At 37.8% G+C, this 25,051-nt stretch overlaps 1 protein-coding gene and 1 long non-coding RNA gene across 2 annotated transcripts; one reads left to right on the top strand and one right to left on the bottom strand.

Annotated features, from left to right (window-relative positions):
* The first annotated feature begins 1,743 nt into the window (after positions 1-1,743).
* Positions 1,744-24,850, top strand: LOC140231257 (peptidyl-prolyl cis-trans isomerase B-like). Its single transcript, XM_072311405.1, has 5 exons — positions 1,744-1,950; positions 17,259-17,372; positions 18,705-18,798; positions 20,154-20,338; positions 22,825-24,850. The coding sequence occupies exons 1-5, from the start codon at positions 1,810-1,812 to the stop codon at positions 22,954-22,956; spliced, it is 666 nt and encodes a 221-aa protein (XP_072167506.1). The 5' UTR covers positions 1,744-1,809; the 3' UTR covers positions 22,957-24,850.
* On the bottom strand, positions 11,258-15,811 carry LOC140231259 (uncharacterized). The gene is made up of 3 exons (XR_011901426.1): positions 15,681-15,811; positions 12,181-12,311; positions 11,258-11,383 (listed from the first exon to the last, which is right to left on the bottom strand). It is a non-coding gene; the product is annotated as an uncharacterized lncRNA (long non-coding RNA).
* Positions 24,851-25,051: the final 201 nt, after the last annotated feature.

Here is a 25,051-nt window from a genome sequence, read left to right as displayed (position 1 = left end):
ATACGATTAATGTATCTCCACTCATCGTTATAATTAGCGTAGATTATAGAAAACGTTTTCGAGACATTAGAACAGCGTAAAATGTAAATTCACACGGAAAATATTATGAATATATCAAGGCTCTGAACTGTAATTTTTGGGGGGTTTGTTTGTTTTTTGGTGTGTGTGTGTGTGTTTTGTTTTGTTTGTTTGTTGTTGTTTTTTTTGCCCGACATTACGATTTAGTGGCCTTTGGCAATCACTGATAATGTCGAGCCCTATTCATGTATTCTACACATACGCGAGCGCGCACACACATACACCCACACACACACACGCATAGTATCCAGCAGAAGTGAAAACACCCCACATGAGCATTTCAAAATTCGAATGTAATTCTTCAAGTTGTTGATTTGAAATAACAAGTCTCACAGAGATTGTAAAAAGGACCTGGCGTGATAGGAATTGAGGCAAAAACTAGTATTCATAACCTTAATTATGAAATATTATGCATATTTCATGAAAACAGTGGCAACAAAAGTGAGTACAACATTGGTATTGAAATATGATCAAATCTGGAGTTTTATGGTCCCAGCATTTGCCGTAATTTTCCTCAGCATTAAAAACATGTTGATATTATATGGCAGTGACCTTGAGTTTGTGTTCCAGACATGTAACTGCTTTTCTGAAAAGTTAGCAAGGGAGTCAGTTGCATGTTCGATGATTTCTCCTGACCACACTAGTCACACCAGCAGTAATGCACAGAGGAATACAAGAATTAAAATGAGTCAAACCCTGACCACTCCAAGAAGTCATCAAACAGACGTGAAACACAGATAAAAGAATGCAGAGGGGCATTATAAGGGGCATTATAATCTATGCCTTTATATATGTGTACATATATCTGCACACACTGAAATAAACTGAGGATAAAATTGCATTTCAATGGGGCAACGAATACTCGAGGTTTGTTTTTAAGAGTTATCAAGGAATAGCCCCACGCAGAGGCTGGAAATGTTTTCCTTTGGTTTCGATAAACTAAGAACAAAGCTACATTTAAAACAGTGTTAAATGTAGGCCTACTCGACCTCGACCAGTTGCAAATTTCAGGATTTAAGCGACACTATAGTTTGAAGTTTGATCCCCCTCCCCGCCACCCGCTTACTTGTAGCCTGGACTTTTCACAAGAACTTTGTAGAGGTCCGTGGTTGGAATATCCAAAAAGGCAGAAGAGGTTGGTTGCGCCCCTGTGACCTTCCGTCTCCGACGATCGTGGATAAATGGTACACGTACACGTGTGAAACATTGGGCCAATCAGGATGCCCACACGTGTCAGTGTCTAATCATACTACCTAGACCTTCAAAAATAAATTTGTTGATAGATAGGTCGGAGAACTTATAAAAAAGAGAGAAGATATTATTAACATTTTATAGGTAGGCCTACGTGGAACTCTGTGCACTGGACACGCCTGTAGATCATACCCCGTTGAAATATGAAAGAACCTGTTTTGACATGTAAATGTATGGTTTTATCCTTTAAATTTCGGAAGTAACTAGGCTTATTGCAAACGCGGGCTTTTCATCCACGCAAATAAGTCACCCAGGCTTCAAGTTTTAATTTTTACTACGCTACGCAGTTTCAGCAACCCTCGCGAGGCGAGGAGAGTGATACAGCCATCAGCATGTTGATACGTGTGCATCGCGTCGCATGTGGATGTGCTGCATGCATGTTCAGCTAGCTAGCTAGCCTTTAGCTGGGATCGACTTCCGTAAAGCCGCATTCACTACAGCTCCCGATCCCAGAGAATTCGACCTTTGCCAGTTTTCTGCATGATAACTATCAACGCAAGAACAATGAAGGCCCTAGCTCTTCTGTCGGTAGCATTAGTAGCTTTAGTCTACTTGCTGATGCCAGCAGATGCCAAAAAGAGTTCAGAATCTTCGAAGAAAGGACCACTGGTCACCGAGAAGGTATTAAAGCATTAAACAAACTGCCGTGTGCAAATACTAGTCGTTTGTTGCGTAGTCCCACATTATGCCATTGATGTGGTAAAATTATTGCAGCTGCTACGTCGTATTAACTGGGCCCTGTAAGTAGTGTAACCCTGTTTCATAAAGCTTGTCGTAAAGTTACAAACCTGCTGAATTATGAAAATTCTGATAAGTATAGCACATCAGAAGTGATCACCAGTCGTAACTTTACGAACAGCTTTCTTAAATTTAATTCCTTTATCAGTATGTCAAACGACCAGCAGCCTCAGGGGCTGCTGATTGCAGTTTACTCAATGCAAACTACTAATTAATGCAAACTAAATTACTAATGCATTCTCCACATCAGAGTGGTTCTACTAAATTGACGCAAGCTAATGCAAACTAATGCAAATTAATGCAAACTAATGCAAACTGATGCAAACTCAATGCAAACTCAATGCAAACTACTAATTAAAAATATGCAAACTAACGCAAGATACTACAAGTAATTAATGCAAACTAATACAAACCGTTAGGGGTGAAAATTTGAGTGAATTACAGCACCGGGACCTGGCTTTTCCTAGGCCACTTTTAGTCGTCTCGAAACAGATAATCAAGTACATTAAATCCATCCTATCAAAAAATGACTAGCATCACGTTTACTTCAGTATAGCAAACATCTCGCCTCAGCAATCAACAATAATTTGGAAAAATCATTTTATTGAAAAATCATCAAATTCATATATTTTGACCAAACAGATGTTTAGATTTTATTTTGCTTTCAAAGTTCAGAAAATATAGAACAGAATGAAGCGCAGAAGCACTGACTGTAATGATCGATCATTGAAGGCTGAAATACAAATGCAAACTCAATGCAAACTCCAAGACACAACGGTATCCTATGTGAAAGCGAAGTACGTTTTGTAATATCGATTACAAATATCGGAAAATGACACCCCGAAATACGAATTAATTCGTAAATGCAAACTCAACGCAAACTCCAAGACACAACGCTATCCTATGTGAAAAACTTTGTGACTTGGAGTTTTCATTAATTAGTATTTCGAGGTGTCATTTTTCTGATATTTGTAATCGATATACGTGTTTTTTACATAGGATAGCGTTGTATACTTGTATCTTAGAGTTTGCGTTGAGTTTGCATTAATTACCTCCGCCAAGGGAGGAGGTTATGTTTTCGTTACCGTTGGTTTGTGTGTTTCCGTGTGAAAAATAACTCAAAAAGTAATTAACGGATTTGGATGAAACTTGTAGGAAAGGTTTAGAATGACACAAGTAACAAACAATTAACTTTTGGTAGTGATCAGAGAATATTTGGGGAATTTATGAAGGTTTTCTGATAGTTTGGTAGGTAGGGTCATTGAACTTGGGAGTTCAGGCTGCGCGTATTTGAGGTTTGCATGCGCGCACTAAAGTGCATGCTCTAGTTTCTGCTAGAGCAAGGCGCGCCTTGCAGCTGAGGGTTTATGACGTAACAAAGGCTTTTATATTGGGAAATCGGGCAACTTTCAGCACACAATGCTATAAGTTCGTATGGGTGGAAATCACGGATATCTCTATCGAAGAACAAGTTCAGTGAAGGAAAATCAGGTGCATGCTTGGCGGAGGTCTGCGCTCTCAGAGTGCTTTTCTAGTTAGTATTGCGGCCGTCAATGATCGATCATTAAAATCCTTATTTCTGTGCTTCATTTTGTTCTACATTTTCTGAATTTTGAAAGCAAAAAGTGGTTGGTCAAAAGATATGAATTTGATGATATTTTTATAAAATATTCTTTTTTTCTGAGTTATTGTTGGCTGTTGAGGTGAGATGCTTGAAGTACTAAAGTAAACGTGATGTTAGTCATTCTTCGATAGGATGGATTTACTTGATCGATGTCTGTTTTGAGATGATTAAGTGGCCTAGGAAAAGCCAGGTCCAGGTGCTGTAATTCACGCTGATTTTCACCGCTAACAGTTTGTATTAGTTTGCATTAATTACTTGTAGTATCTTGCGTTAGTTTGCATATTTTTAATTAGTAGTTTGCATTGAGTTTGCATTGAGTTTGCATCAGTTTGCATTAGTTTGCATTAATTTGCATTAGTTTGCATTAGCTTGCGTCAATTTAGTAGAACCACTCTGATGTGGAGAATGGCGAGAAACGCTTTCATTGTACCATATGGCATTTGGCAGTTTATCGATGGGTTTAGGTAGGTTGGTGCATTTCAGCAGCAAATGCAAACTTGGCACGCCATCGAGTGAGTCAAGCGTGTGAATGTGGCACATAAAGAGTTAAGACTACCCAAGAGATTGCAAATTAATGCTTTGCAACAACAAGATAGTTTAGCCTGCTGCAGTACTGGCAGTAAATTTAGATCTCCATTTTGCTATTATCATGCTCTTCTAAATGGCTTAGTGAGGAGCTACATGTTACTTGTCAATGCACTGCCCACCTCATGCCAGCCCAAACAGACTGCAGACACCATGCACAGAAGTGGCAAACAGTGCTGTGCAGTAACAGGGCTGTGAATAGTAAAACTCACGCCACTGTATGGATTTGCCATAACGTGAAAAACACGCTGGCTAGACCAGTGACCTTGACCTGTACATCCTGTAATTAAATTGAATAACACAGGATTAGTACAGGGAGTGGAGTACATACTCCGTAATCATATTCAAGAAAAAAAAAAAACAATAACAACAAAACCCCAAACAAACATCGATTGCAAGCACTTGTAATATTACTTTTGAATATATAGTGAGTCCAGTACTATATTTTCACCAAACTGCAAAAGAAAGAGTGGAAAGGTGACAAATTCAAATAATTTGAAACCCTATGATGGTGGTAATGATTCACAGCATTTGTATGGCACCATAAACATGTATACATCTGTTTTAAAAACAATCAGCGACTCATATGGGGTGTTATATCAAGTAGAGGTTACCATTTAGAAACTCTTTCAAGAATTCAATTCATTCACCCTACTAAATCTCAATGTAATTAGTAGGCCTACAGGTTCCTCATGTTTCTCATAGAAACCAGGTCCCTACCCTTTAAATTTACACTAAAGTCCAGTTCATATTAAATCAAAATAAAAAAGACTAGAAATGTCGCTTTGGCGACTGGTATGCCTCCGCCATAATGCATGATTTTCCCAATAGGTCTAGATAGTACATGTGGACAATGTGTGATTACATTGTCACAAAATTGGCAAAATATTGAAATGACAAGTTTGTCACAAATGTGTTGAATGTTCACCTTCCTTGACCTAGGTTTAATTGGATGAATAGGAGAGCATGTATCTAGGGATTTAAGGACTTTAACTTGACTTTGACCCATTCATACATTTAGGCATTGAGTAATTTTCAAGGTACAGGTGTGGAGAAAAAGTGCAATTTCTGAATTGAATAGTAAATTGTTACCATTTTCATCTGGCCCTTGACCCTAAAATTCATAAGATAATCACTTTCAGGTAGAACATGCATACATTGTAATATGTACTAAGTTTCAAGATAACTTGAGCCACTTCGAGATATGGAGGAAAAAGTTAGTTCAGCACTTTCACTTGATCTTTGACCTTTTGACCTTTGAGGCAAAAAAAGAAGAAAAAAAAAACTTTCCAGAGAATTTCTATTAGGTTACACATGCATACACCAAGTGTAAAAAAATAATAACCCTGCTGGCATTGCATAAATATGAGGAAAATAGTAAAATTTTGAAGTGTTGCACTTGACCTTTGACCCATGACCTTTGACCCCATGAACCCTTCATTCTCTAGATAATCACTTCCAGTCAGTACATGTATATACTATGTTCCATGAAGATACCTTGAACAATTTTCTAAGGCACGGAGAAAAAAAAAGAAGTTTTGATATTTTTACTTGACCTTTTGACCTTTGACCTTTGACCTCATGACCCAAACTTTCACCAGAGAATTTTAATTGGGTAATACATGTATACACTAAGTTTCAAGAAAATATCTTCAGGCATTCAATAGATATGGCGAAAATAGTGAAATTTCATGTATTTGACCCTGACCTTTTGACCTTTGACCTTTGACCTCATGACGCAAACTTTCACCAGAGAATCTTAATTGGGTAATACATGTATACACTAAGTTTCAAGAAAATATCTTTAGGCATTCAATAGATATGGTGGAAATAGTGAAATTTTATGTATTTGACCTTGACCTTTTGAACATTGACCTTGAGCATGTGCACCCAAAAGTTGATAGGCACAACTTCACCCCCTAATACACATACATGCCAAGTTTCATTAGGATACCTCAACAGGTTTTGATAGTTACCTTGTCCACAAAATTCATTACGGACGGACGGAAGGACGGACGGACGGACGGACGGACGGACGGACGGACGGACAACCCGAAAACATAATGCCTCCGGCACCACTTCGTGGCGGAGGCATAAAAAGGAAAAAAGATTTTTGATTGAGCACCTGATAGAGTCGGGGCACCAGTTTGCTGCAGGGGTCCAGTTTGTGGCACCCCTAGGAATATCTAACCATATCTTCCAAAGTAGAAGGGTATTTTTATGCCTCCGCCACGAAGCGGTGCCGGAGGCATTATGTTTTCGGGTTGTCCGTCCGTCCGTCCGTCCTTCCATCCGTCCGTCCGTCCGTCCTTCTGTCCGTCCGTAATGAATTTTGTGGACAGGGTAACTATCAAAACCTTTTGAGGTATCCTAATGAAACTTGGCATGTATGTGTATTAGGGGGTGAAGTTGTGCCTATCAACTTTTGGGTACACATGCTCAAGTTCAAAGGTCAAAAGGTCAAGGTCAAATGCATAAAATTTCACTATTTCCACCATATCTATGCAATGCCTGAAGATATTTTCTTGAAACTTAGTGTATACATGTATTACCCAATTAAAATTCTCTGGTGAAAGTTTGGGTCATGAGGTCAAAGGTCAAAAGGTCAAGTAAAAATATTAAAACTTCACCTTTTTTCTCTGTACCTTTGAAATTGTTCAAGGTATCTTCATGGAACATAGTATATATACATGTACTGACTGGCAGTGATTATCTAGAGAATTTAGGGTTCATGGGGTCAAAGGTCAGGGGTCAAAGGTTAAGGGCAGCACTTCAAAATTTTACTATTTCCTTCATGTTTATGCAATGCCAGCAGGATTATTTTTTTTTTACACTTGGTGTATGCATGTAAATGTATAGTAAACCTAATAGAGATTCTCTGGAAAGTTTTTTTTTTCTTTTGTTTTTGCCTCAAAGGTCAAAAGGTCAAAGATCAAGTGAAAGTGCTGAACTAATTTTTTTCTCCATATCTCGGAAGTGGCTCAAGTTATCTTGAAACGTACAACATATTTATGCATATTCTGCCTGACAGTGATTATCTTATGAATTTTAGGGTCAAAGGCTAAATGAAAATGGTAACAATTTACTATTCAATACAGAAATTGCACTTTTTCTTCATACCTTGAAAATTACTCAGTGCATAAACGTATGAATATTTCAAAGTCAAGTTAAAATCCTTAAATCCCAAATACATGCTCTCCTATTCATCCAATTAAACCTAGGTCAAGGAAGGTGAACATTCAACACATTTGTGACAAACTTGTCATTTTAATATTTTGCCAATTTTGTGAAGATATAATCACACATTGTCCACATGTACTATCTAGACCTATTAGGAGAATCATGCATTATGGCGGAGGCATACCAGTCGCCATAGCGACATTTCTAGTTTTTTTCTAAATTGTTTTATTTGAAGAGCAACTGAAGAGCTTTCTTTTGATGATGGCCTTCATAATTCTAATTTAAACTGTCTGTGTCACACTGTTTTTAAAAAAGTACAGTGTATGACTTTCTTAACAAAATGTTATGATTTTGTTCTGTTGCTAGGCAACCACCATCATCCCTTGTTTGTATCTTTATACAAAATCTTACTATGAAAGAGGCCTGGCATGGTGAAGATTCCTTGTGTAACTGTGTTAAATATTCTAAAATTCATTTCCTTTGTCAGTTTTGAGGATTGCAACTGTGACCAAAATGTCGGGGATGGGTCCGGTTTGCGGCACCCCTATGGGATATACACACATAGCGCTATTTTACATGTCAAAATGTGTGGAAATTGATGAAATACATGCGATCTTGAAAAACTATGAAATCGTGAAGGATCGAGATAATGAATCCAAATGAAGTGTTCTAACAAGCTGAAAACAAGTTGGACCATCAAAAAATATTTGTTTTTTTGCAAAATTTCAATGTTTGATGAAATCAGGGGATATTTTTGTGTGGGGTGCTGCAAACTGGACCCCCCTGCCGCAAACCGGGTCCTCTTGGTGGTTGCAAATTTTCTGCATAAAATTGATTATTATGACTAGGGTAATTGTCCACCATACAAAATTTTGATGCATTGTCAAGAGGCCTTTGGTACCTCTTCCAATTACAAAAAGAAAAAAAGAAAAAAAAATAATTTCTGTTTCCTGTTTTACGAGAATACTACTAAATACCCTTGAAAAGGCCTTAACCTGCTGCAAACTGGGTCCGCTACTCTAGAGACAATTTTATTGGTGATTACATCATTTTTGCTTGAGCATTGCAGTCAACCGGCAGGCCTCCGAAAAGACGCTTATTTTATTTTCAGCGCGGTCGCGGTGACCTTCACATGACGTCTCGAACCGAAGAAAACATCCCCTTTTCAAACTGCGATATCTCCATGACTAATCAATGCTTTTCAACAATTTCTTTTGCATCTTTATGCTTAAGGACAAAATGTACTAGACATGTAAAAATAAAAATCTTCCTCACTCAGAAAAATATAGTAAATGGAGGATAAAAGTGAGATCAAAATCACAAGATCAAAAATTAAGAAAGGACTGTATATTTCAATATCATTTGCTTCTGAGCCCACTAAAATCATACATCATTCGAAGCGAAATTTATCTACAACTGTGTAGGTTTTCAGAAATACCACTATTTTTTAACCATTGCTTGTAGAAGGGTCAGGATCCAGCAAAATAGCATCCATGTACACATCCAAAAATGCTCAAAATTTGGCGAAGTCGCAGACGACCTTAGTTAGCCAATCACAACCCCGCGCTGTGACATCATTGGCATGGCGATTCTGCTGAATGAACGAGGGCAACTCGAAGCACTCCAAAAACGCTAGAATCGCTTCAAATTCTGTTCATTGTTGCTTTTTTGTGTAACAATTATCAGAATGATATTTTCTGTCTTTTTTTTCTTATATCACTGTCGTAAATGAGAGAAAATGACTCACGTCCACAAAAACTTACATCAGTCCCACATATTGAGAATTGTGCTGTTCAGTTGCACTACCAGGGGGCCATACCTACTGTATAGCTCGGCCTTGGTCGTGTGATCGTGTACATCACGACTTGTTGACAAGATATAAGTGTTGCCATGTAATTGTTGTTTTGATATATCTAGTTAAAATGGGTATCTGATTCTACACAAAAATTAACAGTGGCCAAGATAAAACTTACAGGTTGTAAACCCTGTCAGACTTTTATACTTTTTGTGAATGAATCGTTTGTTATGAGTTATATGGTACCGGTATGCAGAGTCGGTGGGGGAATGGTTAGCATCTTCAGGGAATTTACCGACACATCTGCACAAGAAACATACAACATATCAAATTCGGTAGAAGCATGCATATCACACACACACACACACAAGGGTAACTAATTGTCCTGTAATCGAGTTAATGACGACTACCGTAGTTGAGAAAATACTGAACAAGCATAGCTGTGCTATTCAATGTGTTGATTAAACAAGTTTTCTTCAAATTACACATGTATATAGGAACTGTATTCTGGTTATAATCATTTGTTTGTCTTGAATTTTGACAAGCTTCTTTTTTTGATAGTTGTGATTCTTTGTTATATTGCGTGTTGAATTGTTGTTATTTATTAATAGGCTTCTAAATTTCAACCGCTGATTAGAAAAAAAAATCTATGTAGATCTTTTCATTGAGATTATACTTAAATAAAAATGTGTGACTGTAAATATACACAGCTTTAAATGGGCAAAATATAATCACATCCTTGTCACACTTTATACAATGTACATTTGTGAATAATAACATTTGATGGTACATGTACAGTTTATGAAGGGATAAGCCTATACCAGGTAGTGCTGGCGGTGGAGGTGGTCGAAGTCTTCAGGGAATTTATCAACATACAAACTGATATTCTCATTCTGCATTGGAGACATGCAACACACTTTTTTCCCCAAAAGAAACATGCTCATATAAAACACAAGAAGCAAGTCCTTCCAATCATCACAAAATAACATAGAGACAGCACACATGAATCCCAACATAACTTATGTTTAATAACATATGTGAAAACAAAATCACATACATTGTGCCAATAACTGCTTCTCTTTCAGAAAAAAAAAAAAATCAAATGCAAATACAATGCACCAAAATACTGTATGCACTTATCATTTTGCTTAATCATGCAACACTTAGAAAACTAACAGTTTTTCAAAATCGGTAAACTTTTGTAATGAAATCTTGATAATGTTAATTGCATTTTTAGGAAGCTCAATGTGCATTGTACATGTACAAATTGTACATACATGTATTATATCTAACTTTACTGAAACGGACTTCCGGCTTGTATTTTGTACATTATACAGGCATACCTGTGGGTGCCTATAGAATCTTCTCGAACATAGCAAATGATTAAAAGCAAGAATGTTTATTTTTACAATGGCTTAAACATGAAAAGTGTAACAAACACGTACTTTCTTTCACTGTCTCACATTCCGTTACTGTGTCAGCATCCGTCTCCAGATGAAATATACAGTTGTACTCATACGGGATGTAAACCCCTTGAAGGGGTTGGGTGGCTGAGTTGGAAATCGGGAGGTTTTAGAAGAGGGGCCATTCTTCTTCACCGGCCACTCTTACGTTTTTTCCATTTTTGTTTGTTTGTTAGTTTGCAATTTTTTTTAAGTTTCTTCTTTCACGCTTCCTAAAGGTTGCCTTTTCATGAACAGCCTTTGTATTTGCTGTAATGAACAAAGTAAAATTTTACACAAGTTGATGCAAGAGCAGTTGAACAATTTGGTTGCAACGTATTATCATATGTACCGGTAAACCCGGGTATCTATCGTGCAAACAATCACAGCCCAACCTGGCAAGAATTCCACTCAAAAGGATTTTTGTTGTTGGGTACTTTTCACGTGCTAAGTTATATAACTTCTGAGAAGAATGTCTATCAATATTCCGCACACTTGACGAAAGGCCGTTTGTACCTACATACGCGTAAAAGTGCTGCATCACCTCAACTAGTGTCAATGTCACACAGTTCAATCTTTTCCACTAAATAAGAGATTTTTTGCTCCAGGGTAACAAATACTTGTGCATCATTCCGATCCAGTTCCAGATTCTGTACCATTGAAACACCATAGATGTGAACCTTCAGCCATCTATAAAAGAAATGCAGAAAAGGAAAGAAAATAAACATCATGACTGCACTGTTAAACATCAAAGAAACTCAAGAAAAATATAAAAAAAAAATGTTTCAATGAATCTATAAATGCTATACAAGCAAAGATAAAGAATAAATTTTATATTTCAGGAAAAGATTTTAATGAATTTCATAGTTTTAAATTCCAGTGCAAATGATTGGACCCCTCCCCCCCCCCCCCCCAAAAAAAAAAAACAACAAACAAAAACAAAAACAGAAAAGACAGAAAGAGAGAGATAAATTCTCACAGGATTTTGCTCAATACCCGCCAACACACACACACAACAAATGTCAGAATTATTACCCTTTTGTTTAGTGAGTATCATTCAGGAAAATGATGGGGGGGGGGGGTTGACACCCCCTTTCCCCACTGTTATGCTAATGGTACCAGCCATCTTCAAGTGCTATGGACATTAATGTTGACATGCAAAAAAACAAACAAAACCCTACAAAAGCATAATTATTTTATTTCATTATTTAAGGACATCTCCTTACAGTACTATAGACTTTCTTTTACATACAGTGTGCGTACAAATTGTACATAGGACATTAAAAGATGAACAACACTACTTGTGAAGATCAGGGTGAAAACCCCAGGTGGAGTAGTACACTATACAGCGTTATACATATTATATCTTCATATGACAACCCAGACTACTGCAAGAATCTTCAGAACTGGAGTCTGAAGGAGGGACTTAAATCTGCAGAAGAAAAAAAGGAGGAAAAAAAGAAAGATCAGAACATGAATTTACTTACTCAGTCATTTTGCTTGAAGGAGCTATCCCACAGTGGAGTTTCTGCATTTCTGGGAACCGACTCAGTAAGTGGAATGTGCTACATGATGAAGTTCGAAGCCAGGAACTTTCCTTGAATGTCCAGTATTTTGACTGCAAGGAATTCAGAAAGAAGATGTTAAACAATCAAAATACAATGTATGATAGATTCCAGTTACCATGGTTACTGATCTATTCTCTAATAGTTATATAAATGTACAATGATAGCCTAAAGCTTCGAATTGACGGGTAAATATAGACACCCTAAATTTTTTTAACGCGGACATACTTGTAGTTAGCCTAATTGAAAACCAAGGTCTACATGTACACATTAGCCTGAACAGATGCAATGTGACAACAGTGTACAGCTGTTTGTACATCACAACCTGTGTACAGCCAGGAAAATAAACAAAAATTAATCTGATGAAAAATAAACTCTGAAAACAGTCAATCAATGTGCTACATTTGTACATGTAGGCCCAGCCGTGTGCCTTTACTACAGTTGTACATTCAGTTCTTCTTCTTCTTCTTCTTCTTCTTCTTCTTCTATATGTGGTATATATCACTTTGTAAAAGTTAACGTAAAACAATTTTTGTTTGTTGCGATTGGGATGAAACTATCATTTGGTGAGGTACCAAAAAAAGTTAGACCGACAGTATCTGTCTCTTCACGACAGACTTCTTATCTTACATTGGGACATGTATGGTCAGCTGTGATGAATGTCAGTAATTTATTAAGAATCCCACAGTGAAGAGATGGATACCGATGGTCTAACTCTAAGAAAATGTTACGCCAAGGACCGTACAATTTTTATGATTGAACCACATGTAATTCACGATTAATAACTCTTGGTACTAGTACTACTACTTTATTTTGCTTGATCATGATTCATGGATAATCATAGCACTGTAAGAAATATCACATGTGGGTGGGTACAGAGACTCCAACTCTCCCGTTTTCGACGGGAGATCTCCCGCCGAAAACCCATTTTTGCAAAATCTCCCGTTCTCCCGTTTGAGATTTAATTTCTCCCGCCCTGGCTCTTTGTCTCCCGTTGGAAAGGATTTCTTACATACAGTTAAACTCGCCTAAGTCGACATCGCATATGTCGAATAATCGCGCAAGTCGATAATTTTAAAAAGTCCCGATTTTTCCCCATTGACTTACGTGTATTAATTCACTCATAAGTCGAATTTTTTAAGTCGAATACTCGCTTAAGTCGATGAAAATCCAAGAACACTTTCACGGAAAAACCATTGAATTCATTGTGCCTAAGTCGAATAAGATTTTATTGTGTAATAAATCACTGTCAAAATCACGAGACGCCAGTTTTTGTTTACATACAGTATATACCAAAAGAAACTGCGTAAATAAACATTAACGTTTCATTAAAGCAAGCGGTTTCACCTGAATCGTTAGTAACGCAAACTAACGATCGGGAAAATTAACGTTTGTAGCAACGATGAGTAACGATCCCTAGCGCAAATTAACGATGTTTCGTTAACATTGACGATAGGTAACGCAAGAACTCACGCGAGATTTTGGTTGTGTAACGAGACCTGGTGAAAGGACGACGTATAGCCCCTGCCGAGTGTAGCGATCTATGCCTTATATTTAGCGGAGTCTTTTCGCGAATCGAATCACGATTTCGCGAATGGTTAATTTGCGACCGGGGTCACCAAAAACGCAACCCGGGCCACCAAAAAAAGCCGAATGTTTGCCTTCAGTTTTGGAAATGAAGCGGTAACAATCGGTTCCATAAGATGCTGAATAAATGTCAGATGTTTGCTCTTTTAATTTTGGAAATGAATAACGGTAATATTCGATTCCGTATAATACTAAAATAAATGTCGGATGTTTGCTTATACTTTTGGAATGTCAGAGATTTGATTTTGCGTTCGGAAATGAATAAGGATAAAAAAAAAAAGTATCCGGAAGATGCTGAAATAAATGTCGAATGTTTGCTTTGACGTTCGGAAATGAATAACAATAATAATCAACTTCGTACGATGATGAAATAAATGTCGGATGTTTACTTTTACGTTCGAAAGTAAATAACATTAACATTCAGCTCCGGAAGATGCTAAAGTAAATGTCGAATTATCCCTTTGACGTTCGGAAATGAATAACAATAATAATCAACTTCGTACGACGATGAGGTAAATGTCGGGTGTTTGCTTTTACTTTCGAAAGTAAATAGCAATAACATTCGGCTCCAGAAGATGCTAAAATAAATGTCAGATGATTGTTTTTACGTTCGGAAGTGAATAGCAGTAATATTCTTTTCCATACGATGCGAAATAACTGTCGGATGTTTGCAGAAATAAATAACGGTAACTTTCGGACCGAACGTAGGACCGATTTAGTTTTGCTTGTTTTTTTTTTTTTTTTTTTTTTTTTTTTGTTCGGGCCACCAAAAAATAAAAATCAATCATTTTGGGGCCACCAAAATAAAAGTTATAGTGTGGAGCCCTGGCCTGCATCAATGTGGATAAAGTGTCTTGCTGAAGGGCAAATATCGGGCACACCGCTCCAGCTCTCGGCTCCAGAGTAGACAACATACATGTACATTATACATATGTACGTGTGGTGTAACTTTAAGTCGATTTTTTTCGACTTACGTACAAGTCGAAACTCGCCTAAGTCGATGTGTTTTGCTCAGTCCCGAGAAGATCGACTTATGCGAGTTTAACTGTATTTCTATTGTACGTTGAAAAAAATAAGCCTTAGATAGCACCAGAGAGCATCTAGAACCCTGGGAATTTCGCGCTTCGCACATCAACTTTGAGTCTCCCGTTTGCTAGGGGTTTCAGGCGGGAGAATCTCCCGATCAGAAGGTACTTTGGGTTGGAGTCTCTGTGGGTATATCTTGTACAACTGTAGATCAAACTTCAAAGAAAGGCATGCGCGATGCGCAGATTAATAGTATGAAATAAACAGACGTGCAGACAGACCAAAAACTTTTTTAAAAGTTACCATTTGCATTCTTTATCTTACCGGACTTCCACAAATTTAAACATTTAACTAGGCCCCCTAGACCTACATAAACTTGATGGGTTTTATAATAAGACTCAAGAGTATCGGCTACAACCTACTAAATTTACAACTTTTTTTTTATAAGATCTATCTAAAGGTTACTGACTGTATTCAACAAGCCTTAGGCTTAGATCTGTAGATATTTCATGCAAGTCAGAAACAAACATGCACGAATTACGAGTGCAACCTACAAATTGTAGGTTACTGTTACCAATTACACTTACAGCTAATCTACAAGTGTGTAGAACTTCCGTTCTACGGTGTTTAGACTTTTAATAGACAACTGACAGTGTGTTATCTACACTGACTTTAAGCTAAGATAGTTACAGCTGTATTAGATTTAATAATCCCCCATGGTTCTTTATGTACGGGACTACAGTCGCACAGAATGCACTGCGTCGCACAACTAAAAAATAACGATAAAGTGACGTAATACGGACACGTACCGTAGAGTAACAGTGGAAGCCGGTTTCGGAGTCCGCGTCGTTTCACAAAATTTCCGTCACTTTGAAGACAAATAGCGAAAATGTTTTATTTTTGAGCCCAAACGAGACTGCTATCAAAATGTTCGCTAGAGTTTTGGCTTTCCAACGCTGCAATTGGTGTTACCGTCCAATTTGTAGAAGGGTCAGGATCCAGCAAAGTCTGACACCTTACAAAATGCAGAAAAAAAAAGAAAGCCAGTTTTCTTCCTCACATAAATTGTTTTGGTTTTGATAATATTTTTTTTAAAAAGATGTGCATATTCTGTAAGGTATTATTTCAATATTTGTCTAAAAATAATGCGAGCAGTGTACTTCTAGAAGACATCAGCAATTGATCTCGCAAAGCTTGTTGCCTTCTCTCATAATCTCGTGCACCGAAATCTGCACGCGAGACTTCGCGAGACGAAAAATAAAATGTTCACGTTTTGCACAGTGCGAGCGAACGCTGCCGGTAGACTGATTGTATTAGTAAAACATCTTTTGAAAAAGGTTTTTATACACTGTACAAGAACCAGATGTGCTATTGCATTTTTTTTTTTTTCTGGGGGAGGGTATTGAGTTATTGGTATCACATTGTAAAGCTTGATCTCCTCTCTATTGTGGTGTCAATCTTAGATTCTCTTTACTTTCAGTAAAATGTTCACAGTCATAACCACAAGGGCCATATTTTACCCAATATTTTGAACAATGTTTATAAATCTACCCACTTCTGATTACAAATCTTGTTGTTTCATGAAAATTGACTGTTTCATTTTTTCATGCTCAAATTTTAGAATGCGCCTCTCTGGATCTCAGCTGATAAAATAGAGCTTGAGGAGGAAGAACAGTTCTTGACTTGTTCTTTTGTATCTCTTTGTCCACAATTCAATGTATTTTAAAAGCTGTGACCTGAGAGATTATTCTTAAACATCTGTTGCTTGTAGAGCGTTAATGTTTTGATATTACATGTCTGAAAGATCTTATCAAAATAGTGGAACAATATTCTTAGGATCAAAGCTTGTGAAGACTTAATGAAAGAGTGTTTCATGTTATAATTATGCTAGAGTTGCTACATAACAAATTACCACATAGCAAAAAATTACCCACAAGTTTTTGCCTGCTTACTGGAAGTTATATGAAGAATTGACAATTCTTCATGTCACTTCCAGCATGGACCTATCCAGTGAGCAGGCAAAAACTTTGCTTTATCTGTGTTATGAGCTTATTTGTGTATATCATCTACATTGACTCTGATATTTTTTTTTTTTCACACCGGTGAGAGACAAGTATTTTGTATTCTTAATGCAATTCCACATCTTGTTTAAAGTGCAGTCTTATTAGTCATCACTGAAATTATTTGAATTGATGTGACCAAGGTTGCGGTGTACCACAGGATGAAATGCAAGTTTAGAGAAGTACTCTATTTCTATTTACCACTGTCAATTTACCCCTCCCCCCCCCCACCTCAACACACACACCCAGTAAAAACTAAAAGATTTTGATTCAAAATTTAGACTTATGAAACATCATAATTATTGTATTATATTCATTTTGGAACAGGTTTTCTTCGATGTAGCGATCGGAGATAAGGAAGTGGGAAGGATTGTTATTGGTCTGTTTGGGAAGACAGTACCAAAGACGACAAAGAACTTCGCAGCCCTTGCGACACATGAGGTAAGTTTTGCCAGCCAGGACACTTTAGAGACAATAAGTATAATAATAATAAATGATAACCAAAACAACAACAACAACAATAATAATAATAATAATAATAATTCACATTTATAGAGCGCGTAATAGTTATAATCAATTCTATGCAATTGACTTTAATAACATATAAAAAAAGATGCTACATGTTACAGCTAGGACATGTAGCCTGAGAAACAAGCTACCATAAGAAATTCTTTAACCATTCTGTTGTTATTTTTTTTTAAATCTCTGTAAATTGAAAGCTGACACACAAATAGGCCTCAAGATTTCTTATCTTTTTCAAAGAAACATTACTAACATGGCCATGCTGTGGAAAACAATTGCAACTTCATGCTGATTGCAGATAGTAAGGAAGTGATTGATTTGGTTTGATGTCTGCATACAAAACAAAAAGCTTCAGAATCTACTTAATCTTTAAAGAAGTTGTGGAAACAGTGGGCCTGTGTTATATTGGAAAACAATACTTTATGTGAACCAGTTTTCAGTAATATTGAGATTTTTATTGGTGTATTTTGATTGATTTCACTTTGGGCTACAGTACAATGTACCTCCATACAATGCATGTTTGCTCTTGGGAAGTGTTGCGTTTGTGCTGAAATATGTCTGTGCACATGTCCGACTAGATAATATGAGTAACTCTCTTATCATAGCAAGATCAATAGCTATGGGAAGAGTACCATATGCTTGGACATCTGATCGGATTCACACTCCATGTATTGGCAGGCTGAGACTAGTGTTCCAGTAGGTATGCTCATTGCATTGGTCCACTCATCTTTAATATGCTTTTATGTCTGTCATGGAGGAGGTTTGAAGTCATGATGAATTCTCAGATGGAAGATTCAAGATATATGCAAGATTATAAGACTTTATAAGACGTGACATATTTTTGCATATCACGTAATGCCAAGGCCATTGAAAAAAAAACAAACAAACCCAAAACAACTTATAGAATTAGAAGCAGTTAATCCACTAAAGCATACAGATGCTCTTGTTCCCACTGTTTGCTTGTTTCTTCATTTTGCATTCACGTCCTGATGACAATTGTATGGATCCACAAAAGAAGTTCACCAATTCATAGGAGCCCATATATTTGCATTATGTGTGTCTTTCAGCTTACATGTAGGTAGATGTATTTATGCAGGTGTAAGTGCTGATTCATCTGAGCAGCATGATTGAGTTGCTGTGAGGCCTCCCTTTCCCAATTGAGCACTGACTTCTGATCTGCTGGTATTTCATTTGTGATGCTCTGCCACATTTTATCCTCATTTTTTCCTACTCCTGTTTCAAACTGTACAGAAAGGATTTGGCTACAAAGGAAGCAAGTTCCACCGCGTTATCAAAGACTTCATGATCCAGGGTGGGGACTTCACTCGTGGAGATGGAACTGGAGGTATGTATAAAATTTGCAAATGACAAGGCTTTCTACTTTATATCTACATTGTACTTCCACAGTGTGTTTTGCTCATCAGTTACTGGCTGGAAGCAGATTTTTTTTTTCTTTTTTTTTCTACCACTCACCCAGTGAAGTGTAGTATCATAATTTGATTTATCCAGCTTGTTACATTGACTATTTAGTCAGTGTCATCCACTGAGGCTCGACTGTGTGAAGGAAGTGAGCTCAGAGCTTAGTTTCCGCTTGACACCATGTTTGGACGCCCATCAAGTCAATCCGATGTGTGACAGATCTGTGTTTTGCGGCTTTCATGTGTGTCCAGCCAATGTCCTATGACAGTCTGTCGAGCATCTGATGATTATAAAAGACGGTCATCAGACAGGTATCTCGAGTCCAGGTTCCAGGGCTCTTTTGGCATTGTGAGCCTTGGTACGAGTCTCAAGGGTGTCAGCCAAGATTTCATCAGAACTCATCAGAACACTGCCATTTTGCCATTTGGGGATAAGATGAGCCTCTGTTGGTTGGGGGGGGGGGGGGGGCAAAGCACAACCTTCTTGTGTGCTCCAAATACTTGACAGCAGAGAATGAAGGCTTTGAAAGAAAGGAAAAGGGATGGAGGCATAGCCAACATTCTCCAGCTTCTGATTTTCTGAAGGCTGTAGATATTATCAAGATACAGTTGAACCTCTCTTATCCGGCCTCCCTTTATCCGGATTTCTCTATTATACCGACGCAATCTCGCCATGGTTTTTTTTTTTTTTTTTTTTTTTTTTTTTTGATAATTACGGGAGGAAAGGGGGATTCCCAACTCCTTGAGAACTCCTACACAAACACACATGAATTACATATTGCTTCCAACATTAACATACACCTCTATTTTGGGGTCTGTTACTGAGTGTAACAATGAAAAGGTTGCAGTATACACATTACTACATGTGGTACTACAATGGGCTACATCAGTACATGTGTATGTATATGTACATGTATAAAGCATTGAGTCTCCCGCATCCGGCCGAATCCCTTATCTGGATGAGCCCCGGTCCCGACTTGTCCGGATACGAGAGGTTCAACTGTATACGCATGTCAAACTGAAGTTTGATTAGATGGTATTAAAAGTGTAGCAAGAAATGCAGCGAGATGGTTAGAAATACAACTGTCAAGAGAGAATATCACTTGATATTGGCAAAATATTTCACAAAGGGCTGTTATTTGGAACTATGGAAAATGCATAATCTATATGATCTCATATTAAACTTTCAATTTATATGCATTGTATATATTGAATAACTATTTTATTAAAATATGACAATTACCGATTTTGCCCTATCTGTTCTTCAACTCTCTCTTTGAAGGGAAGAGCATTTATGGGGACAGGTTTGACGACGAAAACTTTAAGCTGAGCCACTACGGACCTGGCTGGCTGAGTATGGCCAATGCTGGCAAGAATACCAATGGATCACAGTTCTTTATTACGACCGTGAAGACATCCTGGCTGGACGGGAAACATGTTGTCTTTGGGAAAGTTCTTGACGGAATGGTGAGATTTCTTTAGTTTAGTATGCAAGCAGTATTTGTAGTAAATGTGGCGGGGAAAAAGAAATACCCTTCCAAGTAAGCTCTTCTGTGTTATTAAAAAAAAAAAAAAAACCACCTTTGATCAATATAATAGAGTAAATCAAAATGGCAGGCTGGCATCATGGTTATTGAAATTGGACCAAAACTGAAAAAGGTATGGCACTTAAAAGGGCCTCTGACCTACAAAGACGTGTTGATTTGTTGTTGATTCATGATACCCTCAACATCACTTTTGCAGTGAAACAAATATCTAAAAACATTCCATATACAGTATTCATCGCATAATCGGGACAGGTTGGGAGTAGCAAACACGGCCCCTTTAAGCGGGGTGCCCGATTTCGCGATGAGCACTCACCATACACTAACGGCATACGACATGTACATTATGTAGTGCACACACACACACACACACACACATGCATACTGACGTACGGCTGTACTGTACATGTACATGAATACACAACCACGCTACCCCTCGGCGCGACCCTCTAGCTGTCCCTGCATTCTCGCAATGATGTAGAGTCATCGCTTCTTCTGTCGCCTCTCTTCAAACACAAAATATGTGGATTAAAAGCTAGCACTTTCTTAAACATTCGTAGAATTCTTATGCGCAGTAGAGTATATCATTATAGTAGTTGCGCAATATAAATGTCCTTTATTATTATTATTACACGTAGGGTGTTCTGTATAAATACATATCCACAACCATGGGAAATGATTACCCAGAACTGATGTGGGAACGTCAATGAAAAGTCCTTCAATCATTCAATCATCACGGCTTGATTGTTTACTTGCCGCGATCACTGCACTGTACATGTGTTATAGCGATCTGGCTCGCCATATATACACATGTACAGAAAAGCAAAGGCGGGCAGCGAGCTGAAATGTACGTGTACTGGATGGACGGAGGTCAAAACACACCAGTCCGAAGCTTGCTTTGTAAGTTTGATGTAAACGACAACTGATAGGGAATCTTTGAAATATTGTTGTGGTATTTTGGTAGATTTTTTGTGTAAAATATCAACAAAATCAAAGATCGCTTGAAGAAAAATTGTCCCGTTTATCAGAGGTCCCCGCCCGATTATCCAGTGAAAATAACGTGCATTGGAAATGTTTCTGGGAAGCGTATGTCATTTAAGCGAGGTTCCCGATTATCAGATGCCCGATTATGCGATGAATACTGTATTTTGAAATAATTTTTCTTCTATTTTTCTTCAGATTACTTGGATATGCCCCCCAAAAAAAAACAAAAAACAAAAACAAAAAACAAAAAAAAGAAAAAAAAAGATTCCAAACCAATATTCTGGTTGTGACCTCATCTGTCAATCATTGCTAAAGTACTAAATGATTAGCAAAAGACATTGGAATGCACCCTCCCTGAGACCGAGCATAACTTGCATGTTCCCTCGCCATGTCTTTTGTAAGCACATTAATATCACAGAAACATGCAAGTTATGCTGACTCGAGAGGAAGGTGCAATTTTTGCTTTCACATATAAATGTAAAACTCCAGTGGTGATGGCACTATTTTATTTTTCACGATAAAATGTACATGTAATACTAACAATATGACAGTGCACAGCATATGCCATATTTGTTACCATGCATCATAAAACCAACAAAAAGTCACACCTCTTGATTTTACGTTAGGACTCAAAAAAGGTGAAATGGGTCAACCAAAATCTTGAGATTTTCATATTTTCCGAAAGAACTTTTTTCTTCCGCACTATTCCTATAGTTTGGAATCAGAAAATGAATGGGAAAGTGTGTTTTCACATATTTTTTTGTTTTTTGTTTTAAACAACCTTTCTTTTTATTTTGGTAAAGTAGCGAGATCAGGTATGTCTTAGATGTCCCTTTTCATTTCTTGACAATCCTTTGCACACCCTTCACTTTCAACTCCAATAACTTTTGAACGGATAATGCTACTGCTTTGAAAGTTGACATTAATTATGGCCAGTCAGCTTAATCTGATAATCCATTCATTGTTGTTGCTCCTGGGGCTTACATCCTGTGTTTTGTCCCATTCGTCACACAGCTAGCATGGTCTGGTTAAGGCTAAATGCTTGAATAGACCTTGTACTTTAGATCCTCTTTTCTCAGTTCGCACTTTTCCAAAGTGCATGCTTTTCTTTCAATAATAGGTTAGGAGAGTCTGTTTGATACAACATTTTAAAGCTTAGAGTCTGTTTTTTAGAATCTACCCTTACCTAAAAGTCCATGTCTGGCGACTTTTTATTGGTTTTGTGATGCAGGGTCACATTTGGTGTTTGTAGACGTACTTGGAGAATAATGCCATATGGCAGAGACATACGGTACCAGTTGGTATAGCATCATTTTTTGTTCTGTTATATGAAGATCCAAAAGAGGCTGGTGTGTTCCCAGCACAACCAGCTGTCCATTTGGCTGATTGCAACGCTCTTTTCTTTCTAACCATAATTTTGTGCAGGATGTTGTACGAAAGATTGAAAATACAAAGGTCTCGGGATCAACACCAGTAGAAGACTGCATCATCAAGGACAGCGGAGTCATCGCAGTAGAGGAACCGTTCAATATCGAAAAGAAGGGAGTGGATGCTTAAGTGTGATGCTGTCAGCAGACCCCTCTATAGACCAACCACTTTCTATTGAATCCATTCCCAAGCTCACTCCTCTCATAATGACACATGGCTTTTGTTTTTGTCACTAGAGTAGATGTAATTTCAGGCAAGTTTTCCCTGTGGTGATATTTTTTCAGAAGGCTGTCACAGTGAACAAAAGAGAATCAATTTGGTCATTGCTTGTTTAGGTTATGGAAATTAACCCACGCACCTTGCAGATGTATTCAAACTTGAGCAGATTACCAATATCACTACGTTATCTCCTTTCGTGCTAGGTCAGGGGTAGGAGGGACATCTTGATGATGGTACTCAAGGAAATAGGTACACACACAAACACACTCCTGTTTTATACAAGCCTCTCTCTATGCGTCATAGCACAGCAGTAGACCTTCTGCTTTGGTTCACTGACCAAACTTGACAGCTTGGATCTGCAATAAGTTGAGAGTCCGATAGAACAGTGGTCGAATAATATTGTTGGACCTCTACTGAGCATATGTGGTTATGTCGTAGTGTTGTTGGGCGTGTGTGATAGGTGCCTGTTGTCCAACATGTGTTGTCGTCATTGTCATTTATAATCACATGTGTTTGTGATACTACACTACTCCAATCTCGTCGTTGTTAGAACTCAGGATTTGTACTACACTTCCACCTTAGCAGAATGCAGTCAATAAAAGCAGCCACGTGCAGCCTCTTGTAGGTAGGATTTTTGTAGACTGCAGGAAAAGGCTCAACTTTTGTGGGTTTTCAAACTCCACTTCATGTGGAATAGTTTTAAGAGTGCGTATGGGGACAAGTAGTGGAATGTATGACATGTAATAACCTAGAAGTTAATTGTTTAGATTGTTTAGCCTTGCATGATAGCCTTGCATGATTGCATGTTCATGAGTTGATGGATATTTGACTTAACCTGGCATGGCAGACATCTGTAGAAGTTAATGTCACTTCCTGTGCCCGAAGTAAGAAAATTTCTGAACTGCCTTTTTCACCCGTCTTTATATGTGCTGCGTGTGTTCACATGATACTGTTGTGTACAACACTTTCAGAGAAAGTGCTAAAATAATCATTGTCCTATGTGCGATACTTGTGAGAGTTTTTTAATTGAACAAACATATTGTGTGTGCTGTTGGTGGATTGATTTCCTTGTGATTATCAGTTTTCTAACTCTGGTGGTTAGTGATTTCCGGGAAATTTTGGAGTACTAGTATTTGTATTGTCCAAACTTGAAACATTGTAGGTGAGAAAAATCCACATGGTGTCAGTAATTTGCTTGGACAGTCTCCATAACAGAGGAGAGGAGGAGAGAACCCAACCCAACTGAAAGAATAATAATTGCCATATGCAGTGTCAGTGAGATCAGTAAACTATTACATTAATGTGTCAGTGTGATGCTCTCCAGTGCCTTCAGGTGTTCTGAATAAGCTGTAGCAAACTTGTATGTCCTTGGAGAATGAACTGTTTATACACTGTACTTGACTTTTTTTTTTTGTTCTTTTTACCACTTACAGAAGTAGAACCATATGTGCAGGAGATAGATAGAAACTAGTGATTTGTTCAGTGCATGTTCAGCAGCATTTCTAGTAACAGAATCTAGAATTCAAGAATAAAATGAAAAAGTAGAAAACCACATGCTGGGATACTCTCCTTGTGGTATTACATACTACAGACTCAGAATTCTGGGGTATCAGCAAGCTGAAGTCATATGTGCTGTAATTGACCTGCTGGAGTGTAGATTTTGTCTGTAATGCATGTGTACACCCAGGACTTTGTCAGATATACAGCAGGGCTCCACACTAACTTTTTTTTGGGTGTCCCAATGGGGCCACCAAAATCATCAATTTCAAATCTTTGGTGGCCCGAGAGAAAAAATTGGTGGCCCCCCCCCCAAAAAAAAAAAAAAAAAAAACAATGAAAAACATTAACTCACTGCATGCATTTATGCATTTCCGGCGCAAAAAGTTACGAATTTATTGACATACTTTTAAAAAAATTTGGTGGCCCAAGGCGGACCACCAAATTTGCCCTTTTTTGAAATTTGGTGGCCCGACTTTCATTTTTGGTGGCCCCGGGCCACCGGGCC

The sequence above is a fragment of the Diadema setosum genome, chromosome 7 (assembly GCF_964275005.1).
Source record: "Diadema setosum chromosome 7, eeDiaSeto1, whole genome shotgun sequence".
NCBI classification, from domain to species: Eukaryota; Metazoa; Echinodermata; class Echinoidea; order Diadematoida; family Diadematidae; genus Diadema; species Diadema setosum.
Note: the sequence above shows the minus strand (reverse complement) of the source record. Positions and strands in the feature narration are given on the sequence as shown.